We start from the raw sequence: 27,487 nt of genomic DNA, 5'->3' as shown, positions 1-27,487 counted from the left end.
TATTAACAATATTTTGATCCCCTTAGTTCCCCGATTCTTCTTGATGATTGAGCTCCAGTGCAGCGTGCCTACAGTGCTGCCACCAGCAAGTCCCGTGTGCCGACATGTTCCAGTTAAGTTTGCTCTCCACTGTACCACAATGCGAGCTTTATTATGCGCACCTGTATAAGGCTGAGCACCTTCTCCTGCACGGCGGTGGGTGGGTCGTTCTTGGGGCCAATCATCTTGACCAGGTCCTGGATGAAGTCCTTTTGCGACACCAGCAGGTGGAACCGACGGCCACAGTTCTTCACGCAAGTCTCCAGAACCTGCAAACAAGCAGTGGCAGCATAGTTAGCTTCTTAATGTAACGAGGACAGTAACAATGGGCAGGCCTCATACTAACCCAGAATATTGGGAGGGGGGGGGGGGGGCACATTTCCTGGTTACACCAATGACAATGTGAAGCCAACAGGCAATGAAGTCAAAGCAAGGGAGAGGGACGTCAACAGTTCTAAATTGAGCTGTATATTTATTAAAGTATTAGGGCTAAATTTAAACGATAAAATTCTTATTTTTTACAAAAAAAAGTGTGACGAGAGTGCAAGAAAGATGACGTAGCTGCAAGCGGCAATTAAACCCACAACCTTTGTATGATGCACAGTGTTCCTCCAATTAGGCTACAGCAATGGCTGTATTTATGTAAATGCACTAACCTGGCCCTGGAAGTGTTAAGATAACGACATTCACAGCCATGGCATCAACCATGGAACGTTCATTAGGTCACAGGTGTCCCTAATGAACCTCAAGAGAGTTGGACAAACAGAAAGAACAAAAAAGAGAAAGAAAAACAAGAAAAATATATATACCTAGCGCAGTAGAAAGTAATAATATCAGTAGACTATATGTAATACAGTAGACTTGCTTCAAGAAGAATGTGAAGGAACCTTGGAAATCTGTTCATTATTTTTTTATGTCTGCCCAGCAGAACTGCACTGAACCGATATAAAGCAGTCTAACAAAATACTACACCTACACCTACTACTCAACTGTTCACTCTCTAAGTGAAAATATCAGCTTGGAAGAGTGAATCTCAAAAAGAGACTATTATGTAAAGAGAAAGAGAAGGCGCACATTTTACAAGCCAGACACAAATTACGTAATAAGACACATTACGGTGTCTCTTGGTGATTGCAAATCTTCGTAACTACACAACGCTCTGGCTCCTGTCTCTCTACTCTTTCTCATTCTCATCGCCTGAGTTTTTTTTGTTTTTTTTAACCAGTAAGCTTTACTTTTTTTTTCTTTTTAATTTTCCAACGAATATTGACAAACGAATTTTTATTCCTTGCTGGCCATATTTATAGGCAAAGCCTCCCTTCATTCTGTGAATGCAGTTACGTGGCATATCCTCTGGTGGGCTTTTACCAGAACAGGTGTTTCGAGTGTGAGGCCATAAAAAAACTGCCTCATCGCAGCAAACGCAGCTGCAGCTGTCTTCGGCAGACTGCAGGCACCAAATACCTTGTCAGTTCCGGACGCACCTAATTTGCACGACAATGTTTCTGCCTAGCCATACTTACTTCTTTTACTATCAGTATGTAGACTCTTAATGTTACTTAAGGTGTGCTCTTCCCTATGACTGTAAATTTGTTTTTTCTTTCGTAGTAGCAGCTAGCAAAACTAGGCATTTTATTGTGTAAAGTGCAATTAGGATGACTAACGAATTATTTTCTTGGGCTTTTTTAGGTGGTCATTATTGTTCAGCCATATTTCTTCTATACTGGGTTCTTTACTGTCAGAACAAGCCAAGCACAGCAGTGGCATCACCCTCGTCAGCCTCATTACTGTTCCGACATGCTATAATATTTGATTACCGCCTTTCCTGAGCACTGGCTCCCTGTCCTCGTATTTTTTCACTCTACGCTTCTTGGTGTTGTTGTTTTCATTCTATAGAAGCTAACCTTCACTTGTCGGCCTAGTCTTGACATACTGTGTGTTTGCTGTGTGGTGATAAAACTTTATACAGATACCACAACACACCATGCAAGATGCAAAACAGGCAAGGTCAACAAACAAGTTGGATAAGAACAGCATATTTTAGGCATTCACTGACAACACTGACTATTTCAACGGCATGCTCCGCAATCTATGCGCAGATAAATGCCATACAAATGACGCAAACAAACAAGTTACAAAAGAGTAATGACATAATTTGGCAATGAGTGCTGACACACACACACACAATTTCAGAATATTCTGCCATACATACAATCTGATACAACCAACTCAATAAAAACAGTTAAAGGATGACTCGTGAGACAGATATACAAATTGTGGAACAGGTGTCTGACACTACAAATAATGCCCGCGATTACTCTACGCAGTTGAAACGAATGATGCAGCAAGCATTACTAACATGGGCATATTTTGTCACAGTTATCTAATCTACGTCGCAAGGATATCTCATGGCAGAACAACACATGATGATGCAACCATATACTTCCATCATGGAGCCAATACTAGGCTTTGCTTATGGGCCCAAACAATTCTAATATCCACTTGAATTGCATGCTCTATGAGCAAAAATGTGTACTCACGGTGAGAGCGTACATGACTACTGTGTAGTTCTTGCCCGCATTCTGCATGAGCCTCTTGCGTATAGCGCGGATTGCATCCTTTGGCCTGGTACAAACAGACAGCAAAATTCGAGGCAATGGAGGGGTGCTTACCACCAATACTGCAACAAAACACTGGCAATTCCTCACCATCATCATTTATTAAACCTTATAGACCCCTGCTTGGGGCATTACATTAGGGGAGAGTGTACATAAGAAATAAGAGATTAAAGACAAAAGCTGGAAGTAGCACTACTTTTTCAGCAAAAGGGTGGGAAAGGAGATACGTACAAATGGCTGGCACACTAAATAAATGTTGCATCTTAGAATAGGAGGGTCACGCGAACAGAATGAAGTATGGCTAAAAACCCACTCCTAATTTTATAAAGTTTCTTGCAGCAATAAGACTAACACCACAGTGATGGACTCCACACGTATGATGAGAGATGTCTCCAGTGAACTCAGTGAATCACATTAAAAAAAGCTTAGGATTTTATTCTGAACACAAAGCTATATGGACACTGCAGAAAGACTGCATTGCAGCTCATACAAAACTTATATTTGCATTTCTTGGGTAGAAAAACGATCATAGCAGTACTTGTTCTTGGTCTAGTTTATTCATGCATAAAGCAATAACTGTAGCACTAAAATGAATACATGAAAGGTGGCAGTATGAACGCTAGAGTAATGACTGGTTTATTTCAGGAAGAAAAACAGCACTATAAGTAAACATAAAAAAAGATCATGTGCCTACTAAATGGCAGTCTGTCACCAATTCGACGTGCAGTATTATGATTTGTAATAAAAAAAAATCCATCTAAGCAGTAAACAACCAGATCAACATGCCACCGATACAAGCAACATCGTGTTTTTTATGTGATATGCTTCGAGCAGTCCACGCGCAGTTGTCATCTTGCTCCTACCTAATATCTCAAGTAGTCGTGGTTCACACCTGCATGCATTACAGTGTGCAGGTAAATGAGCACCATCATTAGTTTTAACAGATAATTGGTGTTCCCGTGCATGGTCATGTATATCACAACATGTCTGGCCTATGTGGGCTTCTTCACAGGCGAGGGGAATTTCGTATACGACACCAGTGGCACATTCTACAAACGGGCTGGCATGTTTCAACCTTTTTTTGTAGCATTCACACTGTCACCTTGTTCCTGTCATGTTAGCACTATGCTTAATGCTTTAAAAATTTATTTATCAATAAACACCACGCTTGGCCCTTCAAATTTTGTGCCCAAACTACAGCACTAGAAACATCACTATGATGTCACAAATTTAACAATATTTGATCACCTATTGACTCCAGAAAAGGTGCCAAAGTCGTGTCTCTGCTTACTTTCAAATGCAGTGCCACCAATTTTAATTGGTAGACAACTAGCTAACGCTAAGCAGACCCTCGCAAGATCTCGGACAGTGGGAGGAGCAGAGGCAGGAATGTCATCGTAGCTTTTCCACCCATCTTTTACTTATTATATACCTGCCAAGCTCTAAGCAACTAAATCCGAGAGATCCTCTGACCAGGGGAGCAGGGGGGGGGGGGTGAAACGGTTACCCCCCCCCTCCCCGACGTCTATATTTTCATGTACTGACAGGAGAACTTCCTTACAAGTTTATTTACAGATATACAAGTGACCACATGAACAACAATGACGAGTGGCACTGCGTCCTCGTATTTTTCCCGATGTTAAATTGCTGCTCGCACTCTGCATTGCGCTGTGGTATCAACAAAATACCCAGCGTCACTTCGGCTGAGCACTCCATTAAAAATACTTGAAGATACTTTTTGCGCTAGAACTCCTTGCTTTTTTTAAAGCCATGACTGACCGTAGGCCTATGCAATGCCAGAGCGGCTGACGCAGAGGAGAACAATGGAGAGTCGAGTGTTGCTAGTTGCGGAACGTGGCATTTGCTCGCTAGCTTAATGAGACGAGGGCCACTAGGGCACTCAACAACCCCGTCAGCGTAAGGAGCGGCTCCGCGGTTAACGAAATAACGCATGTATCGGGTTTCCCTACTACTTTCTTAACAATGTTTTGCGCGATTAACTTCCAACTGGATCGGATTGGGTTGGATTCTTTTTGCCAATGTAGCCTGACAAAGCTTTGCTGGACGTGCATAGAAACGGGACACAAGTGCAATTTCCGGGAGATTTTCCTGTTAACCGTACAACCGGGAGAAATAGTCCGAATCCGGGAGTCTCCTGGGTAATTGGCAGGTATGTTATTAATTCTTGCTCACTTATCAAAGGGGCCCCCCCTCATGATAAGACCAACCTATGTTCCAGAGAGTATATCTACAAACGCATACATTGTTATAACGTAAGAATTCAGTACGAGCGCCACCCATAGAACCGCATTAAACTCGCAGTCTGTGCCTCCACATTCTAAAACAATTCAGGAGATGCCATTACCAAAAGAAGTTTTCCTCTATCATGGCTTTATTGGGCAATGGCCCATCTATACAAGTTCTGTTTGAGTTGGACAGCAGTGTATTTGCCAGTGAAATCTTAGGTCAACACCAACTATACCTTAACTCAATACTTCTCTTTTGTGACCCCTTAAACTCAAACGCTAACATCTCTAACGACGGCAGAGAGCAACCATGCAACAACAGTACAGGCCATGTTACTATTTTTTAAATTATGAGGTTTTACATGCCAAAACCACAATCCGATTATGAGGCACGCCATAGTGGGGGACTCCGGAATAATTTAGACCACCTGGGGTTCTTCAACGTGTACTTAAATCTAAGAACACAGGTGTTTTCACATTTCGCCATCATCGAAATGTGGCTGCCATGGCCGGAATTTGATCCCGCAACCTCGTGCTTAGCAGCCACCATGTTTCTAGGCTCCTATTATAATTAAATGATCAAATGTGAGAAACCCGTGAGAAGACATGACCACCTCTGAATCAAACAGATCTTAATGCAAAAGCTACCAGTGAAATTAAAGTCGTTGTAACCGTTACTAGGTGAAAGCACATTAAGGATGCAAATGCTGCATAAATGGCATTACCCTTCATCGGTGTCGTTCACGATGTCGCATATCTCCATGTTGAGTGCCCAATTCTCTGAAGCCAGCGAGGCATCTGTCGCTTGCTCTGCAACAAACAGTCACAGGGTCTCTCAAAACTCTGGCTAAAACATTCACAGCTCAAACGACAATCCTTATTTCACCTGCAAAAAAAAAAAAAAAAAAGGATGCGAACTGTCCCCAACCCGCTCTCGAAAAAAAACATATATGAAGCTAGTAAAGCTAATCAGATACAGTGCTCGGCAAATAAAACTGCATTGCTATGCTAGAATAAAAATGTGAGTGAGAGGCTGTTATCACAGTTATTAGGGTGAACGAGGGAGTGATAAGCATCAGACTGTAGTCGTCGTTGAACGAGAGGAGCCATCTTCGTCGAGGCCTTGACGAAGACAGGTTCTCCAGTTGCTGCGGAAAGTTGTCTCCATGACTTGTCGTTATCATTTAGTTCCATTAAAGAATCAGTTCAGAAGGATCAAGTATTCTTTCAAATCTCTATCTTAGTTATTTTTATGGTAAGAGTTTGAATACTAAAATATACGACGGACAAACTCTCTTTCTTTCTTTCTTTTTTTTAAATTTTGTGCAGCACCCTAGCACATGAGTGCTGTGTTATATATATTTCAATTTATTTTCTCATATTTTCGCATTTGTGGTGCAGTAAACGTTCTCAAAGCTTACAAAGTTGAGTTTCTGGCTCCTTTATAATACAACATAGTCCATCTTTACCGATATAAACTTAACTACGTCGAAGCAGATGTGTCCTCATTTTATGATGTCAAGGCAGGAACTTCGAAGTGGTGTCTTCCGTTTTTCATTACTGCGTCTTTTCTCGCTTGCCAACCCTCTTCTCGTGGCAATTGTGGCTTTTATAGTATTGCAGAAGCTTAATTTACTCACACAGTCCAACCTATATTTTTAATTAATGTCCCATTAACTCAATTGGCAATGGTCCAAGTGCATCAGCCATTTGGAAAGGAAATCAGCATAGCTCGAAAAAAATATAATAAATTTGAGATGTCTGACAACTTCACTTGATGCATTCCCAGCTTTACGTAAAAATAAAAGTAAGGGAACAAGCAGAAAACTGTTAAAACATGAACTTATTGTGCACACATACCGATTTAAAGAAACATTTTTATAGTTATGGAGCTCCGCAGAAATTTAATGATGTTTTTGGTTCTCAAGTCTAATTTAACCTCATTTTGTGTAAAGCGCAAATGTTAAATGAGGACACAAGGATGAGCACTAACTTATAACCAGTTGGAAGCTAGCACTTGTCCTCATGTCTTCTTTTTTCTGTATCTCAGTTCAATCTATGCGCCGCACACAAAAGTGATGCAACACCCAATTAGTCAAACAAATTATGTTTCTACTTCAACAGAAACACGTAGTGCTCACTTTCAAGCACATTTGTGCTTCATTCAGTTAATGAAATTGGTAAGAAAAGCTTTTTCATCCGTGCCCTTTTAGACAAACAAGCCCATGCCAGATCTGCTCCTTAACTAGCTGTAGCTCGCCTCGTGTACAAATGAAGCTTTCCAAGGCATGCTTCAGAAGAATGATAGTCGCTTATAAAGTGGATGGGGTTGGATTCAGCACACCGGAAGCTTCCCTACAAACAAGTTTTGTATAGTGGGCGATGATATTCGAGAGCAGGAAACCCATTCGAGTACGCAAACAGACAGAGCAAATCTGCACAGATGTATTCCTGTTTATCAGTAGTGCGTGTTTATTTTTTGCAGTGCACTCTGCTTGCATTCTTGCGCAGAAAGAAATGACGAGAAATTTTGTCGCTGTATTTTGATGCCGCAATCGTCAACGAGAAACATACGAGAACTCTACGACCGAAAACGTGCCGCCTTTCAGTTTCTCGAACTGTATTCCTCACACAGCCGTGACTTCCGGCGACACTGTAACCAATACGAACCGGCTGAACGCGAAATTTTACTACGGCCCCACCCAAGATTTATTCAGCAACTGCTTCCACACACGGAGACAGACGCAACCGCAGACGAGCCAACCCACTCACGCGGTGATTCACGCGAATCAACGCTCACGCAAACCGCGGGCAACGCACCACGGACACGAAAGGGAAAGCCGACAAGAACGTCACGAAAAAAAAAAAAAAAAAAAAAAACAACCGCCGGCAAGCAGCGAAGTAGTTGCACGAGGAAGCTATCGCGTTCTCCCGTTTGGAGCGACGAAGTACGGCGTTCGGTGCGGTACGCCACAACTACAGGGAAGGTAGACATGTGAACGCCAGCTGTCAAGGTGCTTCCCGCGGTAATGGCCCCGCAGTGCCCCCAAACACTACACCCCTCTCAAAGAAGAAGAAACGGAGGTATATTCTAAATATAGACACGTCAGACCGGCCCCCCCTCTTCGCAAAACAAAAGCGCATGCATATGTGTAGCGCTTTCGTTCGCATTTTCTAAAGCTCGGCCGTTATCGACTCGTCGGTGTGTATGGGATGCGCTCTTCAGCCGCGGGTAACGGGCTGTTGTTCTCAGCTAGCGCAGGACTGCGTCAGCCGCACACACTCAGCGCGATTGCGGGAAAAACAATGAAAGCCCGGCTCTCTTTTTCCGCTCGCGGTTGTTGCCGAGCGCCGGACCGCGGCGCATCAATAGCGCACGACGAGACGACGACAGTCACAGGCACGTATCACGACATCAACAAGTCACCGATAACGCGTCCCGTATATAGCAGCAGCAGCTCGTCAGAGTGTTGTGCAAGGCTGTAGAACACAGGCCGACCTGGCAAGCGAGCAGCTAATTAGGGATGCAGGTGAAAGGCCCCGCCGTTTCCTGCTTCTCCGATGCGTGCATAAAAGTGAAAGAAAAACCGCGCGACGTCGAATGATGCGCTTGCTGGCCAAAAAAACTCGACGGGCGGCTGTGCCCACGGATCGCGCACACGCACGTCGACACGGATGCGATCAGACAGGTTCTTGATTCGTGGTTTCACGATAAATAAACGATCGACGATAAATCGAGCTCTACGCCAATTTGAGATCCTTTCTCTAGACGCTGGTTAAGGAGGAAACGGGAACCGTACGGAACGGCTGTCGCGAGCCCACAGCTGATTGAGGCTCGTAGAACGAATTGAAGAAATGAATTCGTAGGTAGGCGAGGCTTACCTATCTTCTGGCCCACGGCCGTGTTGAAGGGGTTTCCCCCGAGTTGGGCCAAGAGCGCGGACATTTTTGCGAACTCCGTGGCTCGTCGTGTCTTCAGCGCTCCGCAACGGGTCGTCGCAACAAACACAACGCAGGTGCTTATCGCATCAAACGAGCGGCGTCCATTAGCGGCACGGCAAAAACAGTTGTCTCGTTCTTCTCGTTCAATCAGTTTCGTATTCGAAAGAAAACGCCATCTGTCGCCGTTTCAAAGAAAACGAAAGCGAAACAAACTTCAGATGTTTTATTGTTATTGTAAAACAAAATAATTATCTTGCTCATTTATTTTATTTGTAAAAAACCTTCAGCAATGTATAATCATAATTTTGCTGGTTTTAAGTCCCGTTGTTGCATTGGTCTTGTAATTTGTACATTGTGTTTGCGAAACGGAACCTCCACACAAAAAAATAATAATAAACAATCAGCAACTGACCACATTTAGGCAGATATTTGGTACTTATCTTGTTTATCTTAGAAGTGAAGTAAGCGCTCTTTTTAGCACGATAACCGGTATTACGGTCCGATATCGCGCAAAAAACAGTCAAGCAGTCTTTCTAAAAATGGCGGCTGCACAAGTCTGCAGCGCCATCTTTGTTCAACTATTTTCGATTTGTGAGTTTATCAGGAACGCAAGCGGCAGCCGCTCCCACTTGTTCGACGCTGCGCAGCTTTCGCGACTCCGCCGACGGCGCGAATTTTTTTCGCTTGCAGCGGTTGGCGCCGATAAAACAGTGCCGATGTGTTCTTCCGAGAGTTTGTTCCCAGTTGATGAGAATCAAGAGACGACGCGTCTGCGATCCTCGATGAAAAGCAAGCATGATGACGTGAACGTAAGCGAAAAACATGTCCACTAATTTATAGCTATGCATTCTTTCGCAACATCACTAAACCGCGCTAGGTGAACTAACCGCATTACTCTACTGATGGCCACGTTTTAGCGGTGTCGTCGTCGGACGATCTGATCACAATTTAGACCTCCGAAGCGTGGTGTTTACTCAAGTAACCAAAGACGGTGTAACGTCATCGTCTGTTATGTTTGTCGTTCTGTTTTTCTCTCGCTTTTATGTGGAGATCATCAAGCTCCAGTAGGGCATCGGGCGCCTGCCAAGTTTTGTGGTATGCCGCAATTTCAGCTCGCGCCCCTCTACCCCCGCCGTTGTTGTGCCTTGTACGGCGAATAATTCGTCTGCTCGTAGACGAAAGACCAATGGCGTGCGCCTCCGTGAATGACGTCATAGCTATGTGGGCGTGGTGCCGCGCCATCACCTGTGCACCTGTGCTGCCGCATTCACCGGCAGGCCGACAGACACCGCCTTTTCCGCAAGCTTCTTGGTTTTCCGCAATTATCTGCAAGAAATGACTCTCGTATGTATAAGCTGGCTAAATTTACCACTACTGTGGTTGCAAAAATTAAATGCTTTGTCGCAGCATCTCTTAAAAATATGGTAAAATATTATCTCCTTTAAAAAACAACTGTTTACATGGTGTAGCTTTTGTGCATGTTAAGAGGTGGCGCCAAAATCGCTTGGTGACCCATTTCTGCAAAAATTCTGTTTTGTCGTCTGCTCGAAAATTATCGTATTTTGTTACCGCTGGAAGTGGTGACTGACGTTTGAACGCTGACCTGTCATATATACCGTAATTACCGAGCGGAGCTCCGTGAACAATGGCAGCTCAAGATGCTGCGTGTGTTATCGTCAGTCGGGTGCGACGCCCGGAAAAAAAGAACTTATCTTGCTTTTGCAGCCAGCTCTATATTTGCTCGGGTAGCCGCCGTTCAGAGTCGCTGCCTCAGTTACTGTATTGGACGAGAAATTGTCGTTCCGTCGTCGTTCAGCCTTCCATGAAGCGAAGCGTGGAGCCCTTTTATTTTTAGCGGTGGCTTTTTTTGTTGTTATTAGAGCGACGAGAAATGAAGAATGATACTTACGGCAGACGACAGGTGACGCCTGTACGAGCCGTCCAGACGGCCAGATACCGTTGCGTCAAACGTGAAACGATCTGCGCGTTCTCTCTCTCTCTCTCTCTCTCTCTCTATCTCTCTCAATTTTGTATGTATTCGTGCTGCGCTAGCAATGAGAATCCGTCCCTTTCTTTTCTCATCTTGTTTTCTTTTTAACGCGTGTCGCAGAAAATCCGGCGTCGGCGTAAGCGCCGGCGTCGTTGGCTGAAATAATCGTGCCGAATCGCATCATCCCGAACCACTCGACCGGGCGGGCCCTTGGCGTGGCGCAAGGCGTTCGTGAACAAAAATGGAATTTCTTAAAGTAAAATCCGTCAGAAAAATCGTCAAGTACGACTTAACCACAACCTACACACGCGATAGCGTCGGATTGTAATTTGAATACACGAGAAAAAAAAAAAAACTGATAAGCAGCCAGGGATCTTTGAATGCTATCGCGTTCCACTCTTAAAGGCAAGCTTTTTGTTGTTGTGATGGTTGAGCAAGTTATTAGCATCGTGCAGCAGTGGCGTGATTAAATGTGTAGCTGGGTTTCTCTTTCTAGTTGCTCTTTTGTAGCCCAGACACACCGATCATGGGCAGCTCGGCTCAAACTTACTGCGTGCAAATTTATGGCGGCTCCGTTTCCGGTAACGAAGCACTGTATTTACACAATCATATTCCTGCACATTTGGTTTGCCATTTCTTGTTCTACATTTATCCGTTAATAAAAACAGTTATCCCTTCATAGTGCGTTTGTTCGTTGAGACTGTATAATTCACAAATAGACAAAAAAGGTACAATAATACGGGTCTAAACACACGAGCAAGTGACGTATGTTCAAATGGTTTTTCGAAGCGGTTTTGGGGATACTGTAGAGACGCCGAAAATGGAGTGGCTCCAAAGTGATTTCGACCACAGCGCAGAAGCGTATTCGCATCTACCCCATCTGAAAGCGATCAGGAAACGAACCTGCGACCTCCTCCTCGTGCCGTCGTTCCATCAACGTGAATCCTATACTAGCTCAATGTACCATAATCACGATGTCGTTAGTCAATCGTAAATTACGTTGACTCGCTCATCAGCAGAACGCCATAGGCACTGAGCCCTCGCCCCCCCCCCCCCCCTTCTTTTTTTGTTCGTCATTGTAAGAACGCTATTACTTGCATATTGAATAGGCCCACTTCGCCTTATCGCGCCTGGTCGATATATGCGTGAGTCACTTGCATGTATGTATAAGTGTGGCATTTCCATAGGATGACCTTATCATTCTCAACGAGGTCATGACAGGACGATAAAACCATGTTATAATGGCGTGTTCATCATCATCATCAGCCTATATTTACGTCCACTGCAGGACGAAGGCCTCTCCCTGCGATCTCCAATTACCCCTGTCTTGCGCTAGCTGATTCCAAATTGCGCCTGCTAATTTCCTAACTTCATCACTGCACCTAGTTTTCTGCCGTCCTCGACTGCGTTTCCCTTCTCTTGGTATCCATTCTGTAACTCTAATGACACACCGGTTATCCATCCTACGCATTACATGGCCTGCCCAGCTCCACTTTTTCCACCAACTAGAATATCGGCTATCCCAGTTTGTTCTCTGATCCACACCGCTCTCTTCCTGTCTCTTAAAGTTAGACCTAACATTTTTCGTTCCATCGCTCTTTGTGTGGTCCTTAACTTATTCTCGAGCTTCTTTGTTAACCTCCAAAAGTCTCGGCCCCATATGTTAGCACCGGTAGAATGCAATGATTGTACACTTTTCTTTTCAACGACAGTGGTAAGCTCCCAGTAAGGATTTGGTAATGCCTGCCGCTATGCACTCCAGCCCAATTTTATTCTTCTATAAATTTCTTTCTCATGATCAGGGTCCCCTGTGAGTAATTGACCTAGATAAACGTACTCTTTACAGACTCTAGAGGCTGACTGGCGATCCTGAATTCTTGTTCCTTTGCCAGGCTATTGAACATTATCTTTGTCTTCTGCATATTAATTTTCAACCACACTCTTACACTTTCTCAGTTAAGGTCCTCAATCATTTGTTGTAATTCGTCACCATTGTTGCTGAATAGGACAATGTCATCTGCAAACCGAAGGTTGCTGAGATATATTCACCGTTGATTTTCACTCCTAAGCCTTCCAAGGCTAAGAGCTTGAATACTTCTGAGCATGCAGTGAATATCATTGGAGAGATTGTGTCTCGTTGCCTGACCCCTTTCTTGATAGGTATCTTTCTACTATTCTTGTGGAACCAAGGTTGCTGTGCAGTCTTTGTAGATATTTCCCAATATATTCACGTATGCATCCTGTACTCCTTGGTTGGTCGTGTTCATATAGTGGCACAACCAGCGCACTGCCATCACAAGCGTTGACGTACGTCCTTATTGGTAAAACATACTTAAGATTGTGAGGACTCGCTTGTCCTCGTCGTCAATGCGCTTAAAACACTTCCTTCAGTTACAAGGTGCATATAACAGTGACAGAAACTAACTTCGTGCAAGGGAAATATTTTTTTCTTATAGGTATATTGCCTAAATAATTATAACAAATGTGACCATAAATATTTGTCAGCGTTTTCGCTTATCCAGATGTAAACCACAAGAAGAAAAAGAAATCATGTAGTGTGTGACCTTGATCTTCCGAACCCCTGCGTTTTTGCCTTTCGTGCTTTTTACCGCCTCTGTGACTATAGGCAGACGCTGTTTGCCGCGTTGAAGGCTAATTCCCACGAGAGCGACTGGTTGCTAACTGTCACATCTGACAACAGCCGTCTGCTGCTTCCTGTTGTCGAGAGCAGACGACGTGGCAGCGGATATGTGTTACCCTCAGATGAGAGTGCACCATGATATGGACAATATGGGTTCGCTTTCTTGATGGCTTGGTGCAAGCTTGCGGCATAATGTTGAGATCAAGTAATGCCGCGTGTTCCTGCCGATAAGAAAAATACAGAAACAGCGCGACACAGCTAGGACTAGTGAAGAGTCCTGTGAGAGCTCTGTCCTGTGTCGCGCTGTTTCTGTATTTTTCTAATGATGAACCAACCAGCCCCTTTGAACCCGCTGTTAACCTTCCTGCCGACGACTGCCTCCCGATTATTGAAAATAAGGCATTCTAGACAAAATGACAGTATTTATCGACTAAGCTTCGTATCAGCTAGAACTTGGATTGCGAAACATTTTGACGGGACACACAGAAGAGTAACACGCACAACAGAGCGCTAATCGGATTATACACCTAAGTGCTCGTCAGAAATGCGGCGCAATTCGACTTCTATATAGTGTGCTATATATACCAACGCCCCAGTCTTCGACCTTAGCAAGTTTCTTGTCAACAGCGAACATCAAAATTAAATTAGAATTATAATATATAACTGGGTTTTACGTGCCTAAATTCGCGGTCTCGATTATGAGGCACACCCTGGTGTGGGACATCCGGATTAATTTTGACCACATTTATTCTTTAACGTGCGCTTGCATCTATAACTACACCAGCGTTTTTGCTTTTCGCAACCACCTGATTGCAGCAGCCGCGGCCTCGGTTAGAACCCGGGACCTCGACCTCAGCTACACAACGCCATAGTCAATGAGCTACCGCGGGGGTAACATCAAAATTTGCTTGCTAATCGCCAATGCGAATAAATCAACAAAACTTCGCTAATTAATTTCTAAGTAATTAAATTAGGGGACACGATGCAATTGCAGGATTGAAGTCAGCCAGCAGTACTGAAAGCCTATATCTTTTTTTTCCCCCGTAGAAACGCGTGCCATCAGTTTATAGCCTATAAAAGCTCGAAATATCAAAATGTGCCGTCAAATGTAGTACTGTACCAGTTAACAGTTTTCCGTACTGTATTTTTTAGCAGTGCGGGAATATACGGATTGATTTCTAATAGGTTTTTCTCAGAATTGGCGCTATGGACACAAAATTTCTCGCAAAAAAAGGTTATGCTTTGACTAACGACTGACTTCAGTTCTGCAATGCCCCTTAATTTTATTTGTGACCCTAACTGTGGTGTCCGTCGCTCTCACGAAGCTTGGTCAGCGAAAGTTAATTATTTGGCCTCGAGTGTATACCCTATGCTTCATAATTTGAGACGGTCAGTCGTAGCAGAAAAAAACGCGCAGTATCGTTACATTTGATTCATGTGTTCGTTTCTTTCTTTATTTATTTTTACCCTCCGGTTTTACACGTTACAAAGGGCAGGGGCACATATATTATGAAGTAAAAATGGAAAATTCAGTCCCAAGAATTTAACTTAATTTTGATCTCTGCCGCTGATATGAAGCTTGGTCAATAAAAAAATATATAGTTTTGTCCCGAATGCCCTATTAAAAAATAATCTGAGACATGCATGGTATTCTCTATTTGTTATCGTTTCTTAGTATACATACCGCGAATATCTACTAACTGGCCCTGCTGACCATATCCTTCTGCAGTATGGTTATGTGTTAATCTCCCGTGCCAATATTGCTTGCATACTCGAGCTAGCTCACCTTGCGCCCAAAGGGAGATAACGCGTTGTACAACGAGCAGATATGGTGAGCAATAGTAGGCGTCAGCAGCTGTGCATGCAATCGCGGGGCGTCAGATACAACTGTGGACGACAGTATACAGAATTTGCAAGAGAACGTATCTAGTGCAGATGTGTGTTGTGTCCTTCCTGCCCATGTTCGTGGTTTCGCGCTGAGTACTTACGAAAATGCCAGGATTATATATATATATATATATATATATATATATATATATATATATATATATATATAAGCTGCAAATACATATCGCTGTGCAGCGCTAAGAGAATTAGGATAGATGCGCCAGCCTTTTTTCTGATTTCTGTGGCGTCACGGCGGAGCCGAACTCCTTTCAATACATCGGCGTTCCCCGGGAACTATGTTTTGGAGCGCGGAAGCACAGATGGCAGGTGTGCAATGCGGTTTCGTGGGTGGAGTGGAGTGCGTATTGAATTCTCTCACTTTCTCTCGCACCTACTGTGCGACAGAAGGCGAGCTGCAGATAAATAGATAAGTAAATTAATGTTTGATCGAATAATAAATACGTAAATATATCAATAAACAGACAAATACATAAATAATGCTTCTTGCTGGAAGGGTTGGTTATAGATGGTTTGCAGTGACGTCATCGTGGCCGCGATCTCGAGGTACTAACAGGTCGAGTATGTATCTGCGTAAACGAGGAACGTGATTGCCCGACGGGCGCGTCTTGCGCCGCGCGACAAATCGGTAAGTTGTAATTCGGTGATACACGGTCTCCGTCGAAAAGCAAAACAATGTGTACATGTACACAAACGCTCTTCTAAGCTCTCCCATCCCCCCCTCTACCACGTGACTGGGTTCCCACACTTCGAAACACATACATTTATTTCCACTTTGACACTGCTAATGCTAAAACATTGAAACGACAGGACACCTGCCCTGACCCTTTCTGCCCCTCTTGTCCCGTTTATTAAGGCGAAAGCCTTATGCGTCTGGTTTTGAGGTGCACCTTGAATAAGTGGAGCCAAAATCGGTAAAAAATATGTACAAAGAATTGATAATTCAATAAGATGATTACACACGCCACAACATTATATATCAATCGATGGGTAATTACATGAGGAATGTAAATAACTGTAAATGATCATGATAGTCATTAACTTAATTATGATAACGAGCATGACAAAGCGGAAGAATGGGTCAAATGACCCGCAAAGTGGCAAAGAATCGAGAATTAATGATGGTAATGGGGGCAAGTATCGCTAGAGAAATGTACCTCAGGCCGACCTGTCTGCAATTCGTATCATTAAACTTCTCTCTCTCAAGTATGATAGCAACGATAATGATAGTACAATACAATAATGACTGGATATTGGCCATGACTGAGCAAAAAATGACAATGACGCGTACTCAGCGGGTCATTGTCATTTTAAGTGTTATTAACACTCAAAAATCGTTGGAACGGGTTCGGATGTGGTCCTAAGTGAAGGAAAAGGCTAAAGGTTGATGGTCGAAGTCATAGTCGTGAGCATGACTAAGGCGTTCGCCTCTCTCAGGCGTAGCTAAATGGACTCCTGAGTATTTTTGCATTAATATTGCCGCTTTGTAGGTTATACATCGCGGCTGCCACGTTTCCATTCTTCAACGCAGGCCGCAGTCCCAGGCTGCTGAAGTCCAGCGGACCGACCAGACCGTGTCATGGCGTCGGGTGCATACGCCGAGTTGCGGTTGCAGCAGGCCGACGTGCTGCGTCGCCTGCCGCAGGTGATGATGATGATGAAACATAACACGGTACTCCCGCAATGGGGATGGGCCAAGAATCAGGGTGGTCGCAGCGAAACGAACAACAACATAACAATGATAACAATAATCATAATAACAATACTAATAATAATCATCACAGAATAAAAAAAAAAGCGGTTGGAAAAGCAAGACTGGGAAACAAACCATGGTGCGTAATTGAGCAGTGAGATCAGATCCATGGACGATTACATTTAAACGAGAGGTGTTTGTTCGGTTCACTTTCTTTCGTATCGATTGAAAGCAGTACCAAGTACCATATACATAGGGTTGTTCGTTTTCGGGTTTTATATATTTTTTCAATTCGGGGGGTAAAAATCGGGTGCTATTTTTCAAATTGATAATCCGGGAGAAATCGGTTGTTTTTTGTGGAACCATTTCGAAAATCGGGTTTTTTCCTGGTTAAGTTCACAAATGTACTAATACATTACATTCATTTTCCTAGGGTACGACGAGCTGCTTAACGCTCACGCGTTAAAACTATGTATCTGCTTCAAGATGGTAATCGGGGGGGGGGGGGGGGGGGGGGGCATCAGCGTTATCTAGCAAATACTTTGATGTTCGGCGTTTGTATGGAAATTATTAAGTAATCATGACAGTAAAGAGCATTGATAACTTCTAGGAAATGAAAGATTTTGTTCACGAAAGGCTGGTCATCAATTTTTTGCATATCCTTCTCTTTCCCATTCTATTGTGCGCGGTCAAAGGGGGATTGATAGTGTATTTCACAAGCTGCGTGCAGCAGGGCCGAAGCTATGAGGCGTGCCGAGGTGGTTCCACCTCAACGGCTATTGTCGTTTTTCTTCTGCCGGCCTCCGTATAATGTCACGGTGAGTTACGAACAGTGGCGCACCGACGGGGGAGATTCGGGGGTTTTAACCCCCCCCCCCCCCCTCCTTTTGTTTAACCCCTTTTCTTTCCTTACGCATTTGAGTACTGCAACTAAGATGCAAGACGCGCAATCGTCTGCACACTCGCAAAAAGCGATTTTTTTTTTACAATTTCCCGTGATGAAATTGAAATTCGTGCTGTTTAGATGGTATTGGCAAACTGTCAAACCCCCCCCCCCCCCCCACCCCCCACCCCCCTGGCAGAGATCCTGGGTGCGCTACTGGTTACGAACTCAGAGTTAGGCGCGCTCATGGGGCGGTTGGTTGAGAGCTGTGTAGCGTCCACAGTACTGCACTCAGTCGTGAAATGAACTGTACGTCACAGCTGGAGTTCACTTAAGCCAAGAGGATCTAACTTCGTTGTCCCAAGGCAGGAGTAGCTAGCGCGTGTGCACACCACAAACTCCGTGCAGCGTAAAAAAAAAAAAAAAAAAAAAAGAAAAAAAAAACCGAAAACGAACAACCCTACATATACATAGGGTGCATGTCGTAAATTTTCATATGGACAGACTACGAGTCATATACTGTGCGTTTGACGTATTTTGTGCATGTATATAAATTATCGTTTAGAGGATGTCTGCAAGTTACGTAGACGAAGGAAAAAAAAAAAAAAAAAACGACGACACTTATATATAATTTGAGCGGCCAGCTTTAATCGAGGCTCAGCTCTATAAAGCTTGGCGAAACATGATGTGCATGAATGAATCAAAGAACAAACAAATTAATTAATTAATTAATTGTTATGTCCGCGGGTGCCTCTGTTGGAAAATCGTCAAGGGCGTTCATCGCCTAACGAGTGCATCACTTTGAACACGAGCCCAAAGTTAACTCTTTCATAAAATGGCCGGTTGTCGGTACGCGCCAAGGAGGCACTCATTGCCCGTCTCTCCCACGTGATCAACCGCCTCTCGCAGCGTGCATTGATCGCAAAGTCACATGAAGGCCACGACAAGCCTCCTTCGCAGGCTCTGGCTTGTAGGCTCCTTTTTAATGCTTCGACTCTCGGATTCAGCCTCAAGGGTGTTTACACTCCCGTCCAAGATTTTTGTATCGATTCTAACCGACTGACCTGCTAAATCTATTTTCCGCCTCTTTTTTAGTTGTGGTTTGCCTATTAACGTACAATTTAGCCTTTCACACGGCACTTCCTTTTCATGATTGCTAGTATTTTGCTATCATATTTTCATTTCTATTGTCGCTTGTACAATATACTCATCCGTTTATTAATCCCCGTAGTGGGTGTGAGCCGTAGCTTGTAATGATGCTTATTATGCACGCATACCATTTTTCTATAATAATTAGATATTTGATCATTCATATCTCTAACAGTATACACGTTAAGTCCCATTTACAAGATACTTATTTTATTTCAACTTACTTTCCTCTAGTTAGAACACTTTCAGCGCCCGATTCATGGCCGATTCCCCAGAGTGGGTTGCGACATTTCTTTAGGGAACAAGGACAATATAGAAGCAGCAGTTTGTGCAGAACCATTGCGTGGTTCTTCTGTATGGATGGAGGATTGTATCTGATGAAGGATTGGCTCCGGATGAACTAGGTGAAGTCGGCAATGACGGCGAAACAGGTGAAAGTCCAGTAATCTGGCGCGGTATTCCCGAACGATCACTTTCGGCGGTAGGATCACTTTCTCGAGACTTCGACTCGGCACCACCGTTCTGTGACAAGTTACACAGCGTTCTTGGCACTGTGAAATGACCGCTGTCGGCCGTAGACGCCGACGCGTCCGGTGCCGAGTCACGCGAAATCTCGCGATAGCGATCCTATCCCCGATAGTGCATTGTTTGAGAGTACCGCTCTCTGCACAACGTGAAAGTGTTTATACCTTTAAGGGTGCTGGTTTGTCCAATGGCTAAAATCTGTTTTATTCAGGCTATCAAAATGCTTATTGTACGCGACTGTGAGCTTAAACCGCACCTGCGATTGGTGAAGCTAACTGCATATTTCATGCACCTTTCGTGTCGTCTGTCGCAGCAACGATCATGTTTACTTGCCACAAAAGATCGGCAAGAAAAGGAAAACACGTACTTCTGTCTTCTTGACCCCTTAACCCTTAAGCATTACCCCTTTGTGATAGCCACGAGACGAAACAAGTACCATTCATAAGCGCGTTAAATGTTTGGAGTGCAATGACTCAAGAAGGCTTGCAAATTAGTGTATAGGGAGCATTCACGTGACCTCATATATGTCATATTGTGGCCCTATTCACAGCTTCCGCTCTGCTGCTGGAGACAAGCGAATCGAGACAACGCGTAGCTTTTCACCATGCTGGCTGTACAACATGGCGGCTTCGGTGACGTCAGTGCATACACCATATAGGGTGTCCACTGAGAGTCTCTCTATAGTCTGACCGAATCCATTGTTACGAGGGCGTGTATGGAGCACGAGAGAGTGAATGGATGCATAGAAAGGCAGGGAGGTTAGTAACCTTAGTAACGCGAGTAAGGCCTTCAGAGCGGATGTTCTTTGGGAACAGTAGCTGACTTAAAGCTTTTAGTTCTGATTACGATGCGGTGCTAATAATGGCGCGACGTCTGCCGCAGGGCCTGCGCACCTGGACCGACGAGCTGCTGAAGCGGCAGGCTCGTGAGCTGACGTTCCACTTCCCGGACGACACGACGCGGCGCTACCTGTACGAGTCGTGGGTGAAGTACTTCGGCGGCGAGGCCTGCGTCGGGGCCTCCCTGGACAGGCTCGTGCTCAACTGCATCGTGGCCACGCCGTCGCCCTCCAATCCCGCGGTGCCCCTCTTCGTCGACATCGTCCTCGGCGGAGGAGGAAGCGCGAGGACCCCGGCAGCCCGAGGAGACGCCACTCCTCCGAAGATAGTCGTCACTACTTCAGGTTTCTTCCTTTGTTCCCTGACGCGGATATAAGATATACACTCGGCTAGAGAAGTTTACGGTTATGCGTGATTTGCGAAAAAATCTATATTCCCGCGAAGCCTCCCTATCAAAAAAAAAAAAAAAAAAAAAAAAAAAAAACGTGCCCCGTATTCAGTAATGTCATATAAAATCTTGCTGTTCCCATATAATATCATATTTCAATAATGTCATATAAAAACATGCTGTTCCCATATAATATCATATTGCGCCCGTCCCACTTGATCACAATATCCAGTATATGAACATAGCGGATACGACTGTGACACTCCCGCGTGCCTTTGTGTGTTGCTGGTGTTTTTTTTTTTATCTCTATCTTTTTCTGTGTATGCTTTTCTTTATCTTTCTGTCTCTCCTTACACCTTCCCCAGTGCAGGGTAGCAAACTGGATATATCTATCTTCCGGTTAAACTGCCTGCCTTTCGCATCGCATTTATCTATCTCTCTCTCTAGAGGAACACATAAAAACCCGTATGTCCCCGTATATCATATGGGGTATGTTCCACGTGAACGCCATACCCAGTACGTGAACTTATGAAGATCCCGTATGAAAACTTGTATGTTTCATATATCACATGGGGAAGATCCCATATGTTCATATAATCATATGGGACTTGCCCTATATGACATACTATGTTGGAACATACTGGTTAATTTTTACACGGGATCGCCATATGTTCATGTACTGGATATGGGGATCACGTGGAACATACCCCATGTGATATATGGGATAACATAGGGGTTTTTACATGGGAACACCATATATGATCATAGGGGATTATTGAGTATGGGGCACATACGTCTTTTCTATAGGACTGGGCACGTATCCTCAAATTCAAAGTTTCAATTTGTAGTGGTTTCTGCGGCATATGCAGTGATGTAATAATTAGACCCGCCATGAATTAACAGAGCAGAACTTCGCGTTTGTCGTGGAACCCTGGTCCCGCAAACTTTTGTGGCAGACTGTGCCTGTACGTACTGAACGTCAGCGCACAGCGAATGTAGATAGGACAAATAAGGACATATGAGTAGGAGACTATAGCGATGAACTTCTGCTCTGCTGGTTAGAATTAAGTTAGCGCTAAAACAGAAGTATAGTCCTGTTCTTAAGTGATGTTCCGGCCTGTTAGTGCTGCTCGTAGTTGATAACGATGGATCAACTCGACCAACAGAATGTGTCCTTTTGAGGCTATACATACGGCGTGTTTACTCAACGGTGTACATTTTTATGGAGGTTAAAGTGCCACTCGGCAAAATTAAAAAAAAAAGTCGCTTCTGGGAGTCGTCCAAAGTCGACGCTTTCATTCTATGGGCATATGGACAGTTTTTCGAAATTCTAAAACCTATCCACATGTCTTTGAAGTGATGAGCAATGGTTAAACAAGGGATGTGTCAGGCTGGAGCCAACGTTTTTCAAGGAGAATTGTCTTTGAAAAAATCAGGGGCTTGTCTTCGCTGACGAAGAAAAGTAAATAAATAAATAAATAAATAAATAAATAAATAAATAACAATAAATAAATAAATAAATAAATAAATAAATAAATAAATAAATAAATAAATAAATAAATAAATAAATAAATAAATAAATAAATAATTCTTTTGCAGCAAGATATGAAATAGATGTTAGTGAAATTGGTTAGAGGAAAAAAGCTTCTCCCCGACAGCTTGACCATGCTCCAGCCACCCATACAGGTCGCACGCTACTTTCTTCTGAACAGCTAGGTATAGGTTTAGGTTTGAATCACTAGCATTTACGTGCGTCTAGCATTTCGGTTTCTGTTGATCCAGTCCCCACTTTTTGAACCCCTGTCTTGTTTGGAGCTCCATAATTACGAAGCTTACTGTAGCTTCCTTGACTATATAATTCGCATGGTCTTATTAGAACAGTAGACTTTTTGATTAACACAGTGGTTGGTGCATTATAACCTCCGCAGCTTGCACCCAGTAAGAATACAAGTGACTTTCTTACCTACAGGTGAGGCGGTCGTCAAGGATGTTCCTGCCGCGACGAAGGACAAGAAAGACTCTGCCGGCAAGCGACAGGACACGACTTCGAAGGACACTCAGTCAGAGAAAGCTCAAAGCAAAGACACCACGATGCCAGCCGGAACTAAAGTCGAAGACAAGAAACAAGCCGATAAAGACAAAGCGTCTACAGCTTCTGGTAATGTTGACTCGGTGAAGGGTGCCGCCAAAATCGACTCGTCTTCGAAAGGAAGGCCCGAAGAGACGAACAACGTTGCGGCCGACGTCCAAAACACCGAAAAGGTCTCCAAGACCTCCGCGTCCGACGTTGCGGCCGTCTCAGCTAAACCGGATGACGCCAAGAAGCCTACGCCGGCGATCGCGCAGTCGGGTTCTGGCAAAGTCGCCAAGGCCATTTCGACTTCGAAGAGCGAAGAGAAGGAGAACGTGCCAGCGGACGTAGACGACACGTCATCGGTGGAATTGCGCCGAGGCGCGAAGGACAGTGCTTCGAACACCGCCATTCACAACAAGTTCAGCTTCTTCAAGTGGCGTCCCCAGAGCCTGATCGAACGGCGCAGAACGTACGTGGGAGGCGTCAAGTTGCGCAGGAGTTTGATGGAAACCGGAAGCGCTCCTCCCAGGGAACGCGGCGCCATCAACCGCGAGCCGTCGTTTGCCGCTCCCAGTGCGCTCAAGTTCCTGATCTACCTTTCGAAACTACTGGAAACCAGCAGAGAGAACCGCGAGGCGCTGGACGAAGCCGGCATGATCATCGGCTTCTGTTCCTTGCTACTGTCCCTGGTGTCCTTCAAGACCAGGACGCAGGTCGAGTCCTACTTCCGGGACAGGGTTGGCGGAATCCTTTCGACCGTCGTGCCGTCCGCTTCCTTCCGCGGTGTCATTCCTGTTCCGAACCGCCGGTTCCTGGAAGTCCTCCACGAGCAGTTGACCAGGGGGTCGCAGCTACAGACTCAGATCAGCGTCCTCGCCGTCTGCCAGTACCTATACTTCAAGGAAGCCGGGGACGGCAAATTCCCGGAGCTGGACATGCGCTTCCTCAGAGAAGGCTACCTGAACCACACAATCGGAACGGGCCTGGGAACGCTGTCGCTGCTTCGAGCGCTGCAGGAGAAGACCAAGCTGAACCCGGCGGCCATTCTCAGGTTCCTCAACTCCGACGTGACTCGCGAGTCTTGCGAGCGCGTCGAAGAGTTCCTCAAGCACCAGGCGTCGCTGTCCGGGAAGAAGAGCACCGGCAGGACGTTCGGAAAGCCGCCAGCGAAGCAGCAGCACACGTGGCCTTGGTGCCGCGTCGTCGACCAGAAGCAGTTCTCGAACCTGATGACCCGGGCGAACGCGTTCTACGCGGTGCGCGTCGTATGCTGCCTGGACCCCCCGCCGGAAGACCGGATGTGGAAGAGCGTTGAGTTCGTGCCGGAAGAGGTGAAGAAGCACGAACGCGAGTGGGGCGACATGTTCCGGCGGCACCTGAAAGACGGGAGCATCCGGAAGGCGAGCGACTCGATGCTCAAGCACCGGGAGGGCGAGTGGGCCCGGGCGCTGGACGCCATGTACTTCATCGAGGACTTCGAGCTTCTATCAGTCGGCTCGTACAAGAAGCAGAAGTCGTCGACGACGGACATCGACGGTTGTGGAAGCGCTGGAACAACGGCGACGACGACAGGCGGTACTGCATAGTCGTTCACCTGTCGACCCGCGAAATGAACAGGACACATATACGTAGGGCCTATACCTTCCGGAAGCTCAGAGCTTGCGTGACCGTGAGTTCATCTGCATACGCCGACGCTCCAGCAGCAAACAGTGCTGTCAAAGGAGAAGAAACGCGTGAAGCCACTAAACGTCGTCAATGCGTTGCCGACGTTGACGTTTCGGCTGTCAGCCTTCCTAAACATGTCACGTCATGGACCGAAGTACGCAGCATTGGCGTTAACCACGTGACTTTGGTAACGCTTCCATTGCATCAACTCGAATGGAAGGTGATGGCGTCGCATCTTCCAGTGGCGTCGCAGTCAATTCATTGGGCGTCGTACGCGAATGGCACGTGTTTTGTGACATTGTGGTGAACGCTTGCGTGCGTTTTTCGAGTGCCTTTGTTTTCTAAATCTACATCACCTTGCTTCAAAGCCCTCTACCACTTTAAGGTACAAGCAATTGGGTGCAGCTATGGTTATAACACAGATATGTGGAGAGAAGAACAAAGGAAAGCAGGATTCAGTCCCTAGCATCCATCCTTTGTATTACTGTCTATCCGTTTTACATTACGCGTCGAATGTTTTGACTTTGTGGGTTCCCGTGGTCGTGGCATTCTGGTGGAGCTACATATATTTTCGGGGCATAAATGTTTGGGTCGTGTGAATTGAAAGTGCCATGAGCATTGTGGCTTCAAGAGGCAACGCACTATGTTCAAAATGAAAAGGTGACCGCTGTATGCAGTACACGTAATCAAGGACATGTGCACATTATCGTTCCAGCGGCGCATTAGCTTCGCACTCGTGTTCAGAATGCCTGAAATGAATAGTTGGTTGCTGTTGCTTGTAGCTTTGAATATCCAAGCTAGTACCGCGTTTTATGCGTGGCACGATCTCATTAGTTACCACCGCACAGTGGTAACTAAAGAGCTAACTAACTAACAACCTCTGTTACAGCACGACAATAACGACGATGACAACGACTGCATTCGACACGACAATGGAAAGAAATGTCACATCCCCGCATCCGTCTTAGACTGCCCATGAGAACGATTAAAGAACGTTACACTGCCCTCAACGCCGCACAACACAACAGCATTACACAAATGTTTTGCTCGAGCTTTCGTTCCAATAGCACGTTACTGCTTTGCTCCCGCCAAGGGGCCGACATGACGAACCAGCGTGCCACGTGTCCGTGCGTTGTGTTCGTGTGATAACAATCAAACATTAGAGAGATTTAGAATAGCGGTATACATACGCTTTGGGGCCCCAAGCGCTAGAGGGCCCCAACACTTACGTCCCCCTAATCTAAAACTCAGTGTTTGGTATACAACATGTGAAGATCGAAGTAAGGACTGCCGTGTTTACTGTAAGGTTTTTTACACCGTTGTCAAGGCAAAAGGGGACCGCCTACATATAGTTCATGCCAGAGTGTTTTCATGTCGCTACCGTGGTAACTAACAATCACGGTGGTTGTAACGCAGCCGGTGTCGTGATGGCGATGTCACTGTCGGCAGCTGCGCGATAAATGGTGGGCATACGGTACACACGGCGTACGGTGTATCGCAGTCTGCAGCAATTCACCATGTACGTAGTTAGTTATCGACAATCAATGCCTCTAGCTTAGTTCCTAGTCCCTACAAATCACAGAACAAAGTGCTATGTAGAGCGCACCGCTATAGTTCAAAACTTATCGCAGGGTTTAACAATAAGGTAAACATATAATTTAACTACATTTTACTCAAGAGATACCTTATTTCTTTCTCTTTGAATACTAGTTAACCATTACATGGTAGTACGGGCTCAATCGAGGTACCGAAGTGGCAATTAAGTCTTTTAATTTACGGCCGTCGCTATTTTCACGGCAGAGCGCGTAGTCGAACAACATCGGCTCGACGCTAAGGTGATCTTTGCTAAATTTTGCACTGTATAACTTCAGCTCAACGACAGACCAGATCGTTTGTGAAGAAAACTAGGGATGTCGAGTCACTATTTGTCCTGTCTCTACAGCTACATACAAATGGCCACCTTCGCGATCCTTTCTTGATGTGTACACCCTCGCCGACCTTGGTTGTCTTATGCTGTTTCTCTCCATCAGGCAACAGTGGCGGTTCACAAACGGCTGGTGATCGAGACATGGCAAATGTAACATTTCCAAAGTGTGCACGGAATGAGGGACTAGTACATAATGGTTATCCGCCGCTGTATAACTCGGGTGTCTATGGTGTTCTATATACGCAAGTTGGAATCAGCTAGCGCAAGACAGGGGTAACATGGAGATTGCAGGGAGAGGTCTTCGTCCTGCAGTGGACATGCATATAGGATGATGATGATGATGATGATGATGATGATGATGATGATGATGAACACGATGTCGCAGGTTCACCCGGGTCGCAGCGGCCACGTTCTGGCGACTGTGATGCGAAGGTTAAAGAAGAACGTCTCGGTTCTCAGATTTCTGCATAGATCGATTTCAATATTAGTTTCAAGCGATTATACCCCATTAAACTTATTTTATTGTATTTTGTCACGCATTTCAATTCGTGCTGCCTGCTTCATTTGCTTCCATAATTAACGTAGAAGCTATCCATTCCCTCAAGTGTAAGATTTGTAGTTTCTTATACTTAATCAGGGTACCGTCAGGCTTCTTAAAATATATCCCGTCCTTGCCTAAATGTAAAACCCAAAACCTTCCTAGTGCCTCCGACTCTGCCTTTTTTGATATTGATATGTGGTACATACAGAGTGTTTATATATTTCAGTTATGCGAAAATGAGAAAGATAATGCGTGCCGGTTTCTAATATTCAGTGCCGTACACAGGGCTCAATTGTGGGGGCTGTTCTCGGCATGGCCATAACCTGGTTGTTCTCACTGGAATTAATAATTTATTTGGGGATATTCTTACACCGAGACACCACGCCGCCACCTCCTCCCCGGTCAGGCCACTGATATTAACA

General features: G+C 45.0%; 2 protein-coding genes across 6 annotated transcripts in view; one reads left to right on the top strand and one right to left on the bottom strand.

The window, feature by feature from the left end:
- LOC119452901 (TOM1-like protein 2) overlaps positions 1-8,989 on the bottom strand; it is a 43,425-nt gene extending 34,436 nt beyond the window's left edge. For all 4 annotated transcript variants that reach the window (XM_037714856.2, XM_037714857.2, XM_037714859.2 and 1 more), the window contains exons 1-4: positions 8,786-8,989; positions 5,629-5,713; positions 2,580-2,664; positions 162-308 (exon numbers count right to left, since the gene is read on the bottom strand). In XM_037714856.2, coding sequence (XP_037570784.1) covers positions 162-308; positions 2,580-2,664; positions 5,629-5,713; positions 8,786-8,849 — 381 coding nt within the window. In that variant the 5' untranslated portion in view covers positions 8,850-8,989. The remainder of the gene's footprint in view (positions 1-161; positions 309-2,579; positions 2,665-5,628; positions 5,714-8,785) is intronic.
- Positions 8,990-9,440: 451 nt separating this feature from the next.
- LOC119452900 (uncharacterized) lies at positions 9,441-27,044 on the top strand. 2 transcript variants are annotated; one of them, XM_037714855.2, is made up of 4 exons: positions 9,441-9,654; positions 16,913-17,026; positions 20,514-20,814; positions 22,828-27,044. In XM_037714855.2, exons 2-4 carry the CDS (start codon positions 16,961-16,963, stop codon positions 24,516-24,518), a joined length of 2,058 nt encoding a protein of 685 aa, XP_037570783.1. In that variant the 5' UTR covers positions 9,441-9,654; positions 16,913-16,960; the 3' UTR covers positions 24,519-27,044. The 2 variants fall into 2 exon arrangements, with proteins under 2 accessions (XP_037570783.1, XP_037570782.1); XM_037714854.2 differs by lacking the exon at positions 16,913-17,026.
- Positions 27,045-27,487: the final 443 nt, after the last annotated feature.

This window comes from Dermacentor silvarum, chromosome 5 (genome assembly GCF_013339745.2).
Source record: "Dermacentor silvarum isolate Dsil-2018 chromosome 5, BIME_Dsil_1.4, whole genome shotgun sequence".
NCBI classification, from domain to species: domain Eukaryota; kingdom Metazoa; phylum Arthropoda; class Arachnida; order Ixodida; family Ixodidae; genus Dermacentor; species Dermacentor silvarum.
This window is presented reverse-complemented; position numbering and strand designations above follow the sequence as displayed.